At 41.5% G+C, this 9,662-nt stretch overlaps 1 protein-coding gene across 7 annotated transcripts in view; it reads right to left on the reverse strand.

The window, feature by feature from the left end:
* The window catches only part of NRAP (nebulin related anchoring protein), a 75,376-nt gene extending 66,032 nt beyond the window's left edge, over positions 1-9,344 (reverse strand). For 6 of the 7 annotated variants that reach the window (XM_024985667.2, XM_005225747.4, XM_024985666.2 and 3 more), the window contains exons 1-6: positions 9,110-9,344; positions 8,722-8,816; positions 8,073-8,160; positions 3,749-3,853; positions 2,325-2,429; positions 415-519 (exon numbers count right to left, since the gene is read on the reverse strand). In XM_024985667.2, the coding sequence (XP_024841435.1) occupies positions 415-519; positions 2,325-2,429; positions 3,749-3,853; positions 8,073-8,160; positions 8,722-8,816; positions 9,110-9,181 (570 nt within the window). In that variant the 5' untranslated portion in view covers positions 9,182-9,344. 7 annotated transcript variants of the gene reach the window in all.
* Positions 9,345-9,662: the final 318 nt, after the last annotated feature.

Below are 9,662 nucleotides of genomic sequence, written 5' to 3' on the forward strand. Positions count from 1 at the left end.
CAGAGGTTAAGTAATTCGTGCAGGGTCCCACAGATATGAAGCAAGAGAGCCAGGATTCGAATCCCAATACACCTGGCTCCAGAATCTGAGCTCTAAATCAACCAGCTATGCTGTTCTTCAGTAGGATCTGCCATCCTCTTAATAAAGATCAGTGTCCTTGATGCTTAACCTCGAAATATTATTTGGTTCAGTTTCGGGGTGAGTGACATGGTCTTCTCTCCATTGATAGAGGAGGCACAGGCATAGAGAATGACTGATATACAAAAGATAAGAACACAGTATTCTTCATAATATTGTACTCAGGGTACCTACTGCCCCCAAAGAACTCTCCTGTTGGATTTTACCTGAATCCCAGGGATTCACTAATGACAAAAATTAGTGTAATCAATGGTGAGTTAGCAGTAAGACACTCACTTGGCTGGCCAGCTGGTTGGCGATCTTGGCCCTTTGATAAGCAGGTGTGATCATGGCTGGAAAACTCCCTTTTCCTCTCTGTTGCTCATAGTCTTCTGGATACTCCTGTTGGTGAGACCAATGTCAGCATGAGAACCAACAGGATCTCCAATGGGAATGAATAAACTGCAACAGCAAGCATCATCAGAACCGATGCAACTGGATGTACATGGTACTAGGAAAATATTTTGGTCTCCTGGAATAAATTTGAAAATTATTCACTTGGTGATTTAAATTAACACCTTCAAGGCTAAAGAAATCATATTTCCTAGGTCAAAGAGTTTCCCTTTCATTGTTTATATTAAACTCTGTGGAACCTGGCACAACCCAAGGGAGGCCCCTTGACTCAAAGGCTTGTAAGATAATGCAGCAATTATTCCACAGGAGACCTTTCAGCAACTCATCCGCTAGACACAGTTCTGGGCTTCCCTGGTAGCTCAGTCGGTAAAGAATCTGCCTGCAGTGCAGGGCATCTACGTTAGATCCCTGGGTCAGGAAGATCCCCTGGAGAAGGAAATGGCAACCCACTCCACTATTCTTGCCTGGAAAGTCCTTATGGACTGAGAAGCCTGGCAGGCTCCTCAGTCCATGGGCCCGCAGTCCATGGTGGGCTCTCCAGTTCATAGGGTCACAGAGTTGGACACAACTTAACGACTCAACCACCACCAGACACATTTCTACAGCACTGGGAGTGAAATATCTGTTCTTTTCTCCTCCTTACTTTTGAATATCTTTGCTAGTCTGCTTTCCTAACAAAACACAGCACCTTAGCAACTATGCTTCAGTTGCTTTCTTTCCATGTGCTAAAGAAAACTTACTCAAGACTAACAATATTTTCCAAAGTGGTTTCTTCAAAAGACAGGTGCCCTGGGTTTAGGGAGAGGACTAGAGGATACAGCATGCAAATCATTAAGGAATTCCAGAGCCTGGGGTAAAATTGTCTTTCCTACAATGAAAACCTACTAAGATCTCTCTTATGGTGCGACAGGTCCAAAATCTAAAATAGGGCATCAGGGCTGATTCTGAAGGCTCTGGTAGGAAATCCATTTCTTTGCCCTTTCCAGCTTCAAGAGGCTGTCCACAGTTCTTGGTTTACAGCCCTAAACAGTTTTGACCTCTGTTTCTGTTGTCACATCATCTTTTCTCTGACTCTGACTCTCCTGCCTCCCTCCTTATAAGCACCCTTATGACCACGTTTGGTCCATGTTAATCATCCAGGATAATCTTCCTATCTCAAGATCCTTACCTTAATTAGGAGCTTGAGTTTAGCAGATACAAACTACTATATATAAAATAAACAGCAAGGTCCCACTGGCTAGCACAGAGAACTATATTCATTATCTTGTAATTAATTATAATGGAAAAGAACATGAAAAAGAATATACACGCCTATGTATGTATACACCTAACTGAATCACTCTGCTGTACGTCAGAAACTAACACAACGCTGTAAATCACATATATGTACATTTGTTCTGTTGCTCAGTCGTGTCCAACTCTTCGCAACCCGATGGACTGTAGCCCATCAGGCTCCTCTGTCCATGGGATTTTCCAGGCCAGAATACTGCAGTGGGCTGCCATTTCCTCCTCCAGGGGATCTTCCCAACCCAAGGATCAAATCCGTGTCTCCCTTGTCTCCAGCCTCTCCTGCATTGACAGGTGGATTCTTTACCACTGAGCTACCTGGGAAGCAAAGCAGCTATATTCTGTTAAAAAATCCCTACCTTCATCATACCTTTGGCCATGCATAGTAGCATATTCACAGGTTCCAGGGACTAGGACATGGGAATGTTTGGGCGAGGGCCAGTATTCTATCACAATCTTAATGAACATTCAAGCTAACTGCTAAAGTAATCTTCTAGGCCCCTTACCTCACCCAGTGACTTTCGTGCCTCCACCATCCTTACGATTTCAGGGTCTGGAAGAGCTCCTGGGCACCAGGCGTCCCCTTCCCTGTATCCACTCCAATAGGCTCTCTGGAGAGGAGAAACACAAGTGCATACAAACACACAGCCCACACACTTGCTTGGCAAGATCACCCTACCTACCCGACCCTTCCAGCAACACCCACCCACACCGTCATCATAAGATAGAAAAGACAGAAATTCTCTTAAAATTATAAACTCCTCCTGATACATGGCAGGTCTCAGCTAGCCAAAATGTTCATTTTTTCCAAACTAGAAAATAACCTCATCTCCTAAATAACCAAAACTTTCAGAGATTGACTGATATCACAGCAGAGTTCCAAACGTAACTTAACTTTTTTTTGCACGTTATTGCACCAAGATGGGGCAGCGGGGAGTTGCTGTGGACAAGCCACCTATCTGAGCTTAATCAGCATTATTCAGCCAAGCTTCAAAAATCTGCTACCTGTTGTGTGCCAAGCGCTAGATTAAGCAATTAGCACTAGGAAAAGACAATCAAAAAAAAAAAAAAAAAAGAAAAAATTCTTCTTTTAAGATATGTGTGGTTTTTCTAGTGAGATAAAACTAATATATGAAACAATTAGCAATTAGAAAACGCTTGGTGCTTAAAGGTACTGTATTGAAGATAAACACAGTGAGAGTTTTGAGAAAGCAATCTCCATGTGAGGGCCCTGATTTGGACAGGAATTTGAGCTGGACCTCCAGGGGTGAGGTCAGTTACCAGATGATGCAAAGAGACAAGAAAAAGCATCTGCTCAAGGAGGTCTGTTCCATGAAAGCAGAGATTTTTGTCTGTTTTGTGCACTGATGTATTCCAGCAGCCTGGAATAGTGCCTGGCATATAATACTCAATAACGGCATGCTGATTTTAAAAAGGCAAAAAATAAAAACACACATGTTGAATAAATTCTAAGAGTGGGGACTACCATGAATAAAAGCATGAGGGCAATGATAGACTTTGTGTGAAAGACCATGAGGAAATAGGTTTGACTGGAACTGGGGGGAAGAGATAGGGAGCCAAGGGGGCTGAAGGTACAGCAAGCTGGACAGGTTGGGTAGAACCATGCTTTGGCGATCTGGAAAGTCAGATCATTCATATGTGAAAATACGCTCAACTATACTCACAATCAGGAAAGTTTAAACAGAAAAAAACAAGATACAGGTTGTCAAAACTTTTGTCTGGTAATACCAAGTATTGTGAAAACGTGGGAAACAGACCATGGAGATCTTCTGTAGACCGCTGGAAGGACAAGATGGATAAAAGAAAGCTTAACCAATTCCCTCTCGAAGTAATGCTGACTACACATGTCACCTGCACAATGTGTCATTCCTTTCTCTGCTTCCAAACCTGTTTATAACTCTCGCCTCACCTCATCCACCTGTGGTTGCCTGTTAGGTGCGGCGGCCTCATCCTTGGATTTCATGTCCCAGTGAAAAACCGACTTAAACCGTTCACCATCCTCCTGGCCACCGATCTGCACAGTGAAGATGTCGTCAGTAATGTTTCCATCAGAAATGAGAAAGGTAACAAACAACACAGAACGAAATTGGGGGCGGGGGGAGCGGGTCCTACGTCTCAACTACAGAGCATCCTAACTGTACGACAAAGCCACACTGTACTGTCAAGAGTCACCACTGGCTTCATCTGTACCACCAGCCAAGTGGCACATGGATAGCACCTACTGTGTGCAAAGCTCTATTTTGCAGCGCAAATAAAAAGACAATGTCTCTACAAGCTTATCACACAGTACCAAGTATTCAGCTTAGAAAACACCAGACATGAGAGCAGTGGTTCCTAACTAGCCTGTGCAACACTCAGGGAGCTTGTTCAATGCTGGCTCCTCAAATTCATGTAGGTGTTCTCCTATGCTTTATGATTCCACCTTTCACATCTTGATCCATAACACACCCTGTATTAATGTTTATGTATAGGTATGAGGTAGGTATCAAGTCCATTTCTTCTACGTAAGTGTCCAGTCACTCGGGTACCATTTATTTAAAGATGATTCCTGCTACTCTGAATTGCAGTGGTGCTCTTGTTGTAACTCCAGTAACCACATATGTGCACCTCTATTTCTTAACCTTGTATTGTTCTCCACTGAGCTGTCAATTCTACAGTACTGCCAATACTACACTGAGTTAACAACTAGAAGAGGCACCCTGGTGGCTCAGATGGTAAAGAATCCGCCTGCCATGTAGGAGACCTGGATTCGATCCTTGGATGGGGAAGATCCTCTGCAGAAGGGAACTTCAATATTCTTGCCTGGAGAATTTCATGGACAGAGGAGCCTAGAAACCTGGTAACCTAAGTCCTTTGATTTTGTTCTTCAAGATTTCTTGGCCATTCTAGAATCACTGTATGCTCATATCAATTTTAGAATCAGTTTGTCTATTTTTATGAAAAACACCAGAATCTTGGCTGGGACTGCATTGACTGCGTCAATCAATTTGAAGAGAACTGACATCTAACCATATCTTCATGATTTCAGAATAGGCAAAGATTTCTTAAGGGCAGCATAAGAAGAACTAACCACAAAAGAAAATATCAGGGCTCAGGTTCAAACCCAGATATCATAATGTTTGAGATCCAAGATGGAACCCAGAAATCTGCAACTTAAACAAGTTGAAATTTAAATCATTGATTTTACAGATGAGGAAAGAAGCTCAGAGAAGAGAAGTGAACTTATTGAAATCATTCAGCAGGTTAGCAAAGCCAGATTTAGAACCCGGGAATTTTAGTTCCCTGTCAAGGGCACTTTGTCTGGGCTTGCTTAATGCAGCACTAACATGTATATTTTTAAGTACATAAATTGAGAAATCTTTACATGCCTTTTCCCTTGGCTATTGAGAAATTACCTAAACACTACATAAACTCATGGCAAAGTTTCATGTAAGCAGCTCCACTGACATTTGGGGCCAGTTCATTTCTTGTTGGGGGCACCCTGTCTAGCTCATGGCAGGATGCTGAGCAAGATGGGTGGTCTCTATCCACCAGATGTCACCAGTATTCTTACCGTCCCAGTTTTGACCAGAAAAAGTCCCTCAGACGTCACCAAATATCCCCTAGGAGGCAAAATCGCCCTCCTTTACAGCCACTGACTAAAGGAATCAGAATCACGTGACCAAAGTACACAGGAATCTGTATTTTCTGCCCTTCTCCCACAGTATAGGCAGTGAGGGGAAGGCGGGGGTGCCTGCCTCCCTAGAGACCTTTCACAGGGCTCATGACTATTTGGAGGAAATAGGAAGAGGAAAAAAGCCATAAATGTTATTTGTGGAATAAGAAAGCATTAAGGGTTAAAGTTCATTCTCTGAATAGGAGAGAATCTAGATGTCCTGTTCTGCTAAAAGTTCCATTCACACCTACCAAACAGGAAATTTTGTCTTACTGAATATTTATTTATGCATTTATTTTTCGAAGAGTGATATTTAAAAAAACAGAAAAATGTTGACCAGCTTCAAATGCCATTTCACCTTTATCGCCGTAACTGAAGAATCCCTTTCTTTCCTTTTTTAATTTTAGCACATGCACTATGAATCTGTTTTTTATTCAGTTGGCAAAGTCTCCCAGAGAAGAAAAGGGAGTAAGAATGCAACCCACAACATTCCCCAGTGGGGTTGTAAGATCTGGGGCCTAGAAGGGACATGAGTGTCCACTTGATTTTTCCCCTGGTGGGAAAGGAGGAGAAAGGGGTCTCAGCAGTCAGTTGTTCTGTACACATGCACACGCACACACGCACACGTATACACATATATGCATACACACACAGACACACACGTGTGTGTACACGCATGCACGCATATGCATGTACACACATATGCGAGTATATACACATGCACGTAAACACACATCCACCATATACACACAGAGATAACACACATATACACATATACACATACCACACACATACACAAATGTGCACACAGGCATGTATATACACATTCATGTATATACGCACATGTATACACACCATGTATACACACATGTATACACGTGCACACATATTTACACCTACATACACACATATATACACTCCCCATATGCAAACACACATATTTACACACATACACACATATTCACATAGATGTGAACTAACACACACACACAGACTTCCTGGGAAGCTCATGTCACTGCCTGTGGCTGGAAATAGAACCAGCCATAATCTCGCTCCAGGTCCGGCCTGTCATACAAGTTACAAAAAAGTGAATTCGCCACCACTTCAAAGGAAGGAAGTACTGCCTGATCTGTTGTAAGATTTTGCCACACCCTAGGTACGTGGGAGTAGGCTGACTGAGCAGTTTAGGATGTGGGTCCTAGAGTAATAGAGATCTGGGTTTGTATACATTCAACTGGCCGGGAAAAACTGGGCAAGTTCCTTAACTTCTGTGAGCCTCAGCCTCTCCAGCTATAATGTAATACTGCAGAGGGTTTTGTGAAGAACAAGTGAGATTATACAGACAAAGGGCCTTGCAACATGCCTGGCACTCTGTCGAACTGAGAGTTAAGTTCAGTACAGTCAATTTTGAGTTAGACATTAAGAGACAAACACAAACAACAAAACCCACACAAACAAGCAAAAACAGATGAAAGCAAAATCGTAAAAGAATCCGCCTTCTCAGTAATGGATGGCTTGAGAACTCTTCAGGCTTCTCAGTTGTTAGAAGTCAATGCTAGATATAGGAACAACTCTCCAAGCCTCAGTTTCCGCACCAGTAGAATGGGATAATAATAGTATTTACTTTATTGGATTGTAATGTATTAAGTTAGTTAAGCAATTACACAGTAAATGTTACCTAAACTTGTTAAAAAAATAAATAAATAAACTCACAACTGGAGCAAAGCACTTAGTGAAATAAGCTAGTTGGCAACTATGTGTAGAAAGCCATGATCAGGATAAGCTCAAGCTAAACCGTCTTCTTGAGGAGGACGTGGCCTGGGCAGGCAGGAGAGTCAGGATAGGGTGAGGTAACATGAGGAAGGCAGATTACTAGAGAGCCTTCCACCTCCTGTGTCATTCTCTAATTTTAGAAAGCTGCTAGTTCCATCCCCTAAGCAACTTGCTATGGGGCCCGGGGGAGGCGAGTGAAATGATTCATCATTTTAATAAATGCAAGCGTCTGGTCAATAGTTACCTGACAAAACTCTACTGTTAGTTTTTCAAAACAGGTTGGTTAATCAATATGGCCTCCTGGCCTACCCAAACATTAGCTCCAGATCAAAATATCTCGGACCTACCCCTACCCACAGGGTAAGAGATCTTAAACACTACCGAATGCAGAGAGATTTAAGAGTGTGGAACTAGAGGTTTCCATGTCTGTACCCAAATACAATGGGCAAAGAAAAGGGCTTTGTGATATTTTCCAACTATATATGATTTGTTTTATGTATTAAGCACCTGGTGTACGTATGGCCTGCTGTATCAATGTGTACAGAGCGGACAGACACAAGGAGATTAAAATGGATACAAGATCTCAGATATTCAAGCTGGATTATCCTGGATGGGCGTCTATGTTGTGGTAGGACAAATAGCAATATTTGTTACTTAAACATGCCTGGGTGTAAACCTGCCCATTTTCTGCCTAGATGTAAATCTGCCCATTTTCTCCATATTTACAGAGACAAAAACTAAGAAACGCCTGAGCTAAGCAATTTTCTTTAAATACTATTTTGAAATTCAAAATTAAGTAACTTACCCCACAAATGGCCTCTGGAGGTTTCCGCACATTTAGATTTAATGGAGTGTAATAGACACTTGTAAAAGTGTTGTTCTTGGGGTTATGGCTACAAAAAGTAGATATAAATCAGAATTAGAAATGTACTTTATCCAAGACGACTGAGTGACTATTCTTAAAGGAAGAGTCACTTTTTACATCAAAAAAATATAAGACGTAATAATTAAATTCAAGAGTTTCCAGGCAATAAGTCGTAAAGAAAGAAAAGCAAATCAAATAAATTCAACCTATTTAACGTAAACACCAAATTTAACTGAAATTATTTACCTGAAATTATTTAAAAGAAAACATTTTAAAGCTTTCTGCATAGTCACATCAATTATACTGTTCTGCATAATCTTTAATAATTTGACATGGGGTTACAGAGGATAGATTTTGTTTTTCACTTGTAAGAAATCTGAAATTTTCAACTTTCTGTCCATTGCATAAAATCCTGTGTCAGATCTCTTTAATGACTGTATGTAAGTAAAAACTTTTGAGAAGACATTTCTTGGGTTCTTGGATTTAACCCTGGAGTGCGCAATTTGAACCTCTGGTTGGTTACTTATTTAAAAAAAAAACAAAACACATATAATTCAAGAGGTGGTGGGGAAGGACATCAAACACTTACGCGTGACAGTATGGCTTTTTCTGGTAACTCACAAAGTTATTCACTGATAGCATCATCTTGCAAACTTCACAGTGAAAACAAGCTTTGTGCCATATCTAGAAACCAAATAGAAAAGATTGAGCAAAATTACCTTTTCTTTCATTCTCAGGAATCATATATTTCAGGGCAAAAAAAAAATGAGCTTTAGGGATAAAATGATGATAAAACTCATACTCGGCTACAAATTTTTGAGACAATACAGGAGATGTAGCTAGAAATTGGTAGAACTGAAGAAAAGTGGGGAAAACATTATATCTTGGTGGCTCAGAAAAACCCACATGTCCATATGTGACAAGATATATTTCCCAAGTTTGTGACAATTTGCAAAGGCCAAAAAATGTCTACTGACCTGGTCTAGACAGTTGATCTTCTCAGCAGGGTACACCCCGTACCCACACCTAGAACAAGCCTGCACATTCATCGTGAAGTCTGAAGAGAGAAGACCAAGATCGGTAACAGGCAAGAAATCCAAAGAGAAGCCACCGTCTGGTTGTTCAAGCCTCCAAAGTCCTGACTCCTATTAAATTCCTGTGGGCACCTTGACCGTTCAGTATCCAACTTCCACTCTCCTCTGCCGACGTTCTGGTTTGAAGTAGGTGGCTGGATGGTTTTTAAAGCTGCCACTTACTCAAAGGGCTATTTTGGAGACTTGCTCGGCACGCATGCGTCTGGGTAATAAGGTGGAGGTATTTCTAGCTGACATGTTTCTCTAAATAGAAAAGTGAACTCACAACAGCATCATGTTTATGTGGATGACCAAATCCTTGTGTATGATCAGGCAGCATGCAGTAGTTTAACACTAGCTGTGATCATAACCCAAGAAAAGAAGCCAAAGGCATACCCCACACCCTCATACGACGACAAAATGAGAAAAGCTCTCTCTGTGAGGCCTGTGACTAAAG

This window comes from Bos taurus, chromosome 26 (assembly GCF_002263795.3).
Source record: "Bos taurus isolate L1 Dominette 01449 registration number 42190680 breed Hereford chromosome 26, ARS-UCD2.0, whole genome shotgun sequence".
In the NCBI taxonomy this organism is placed as follows: Eukaryota; Metazoa; Chordata; class Mammalia; order Artiodactyla; family Bovidae; genus Bos; species Bos taurus.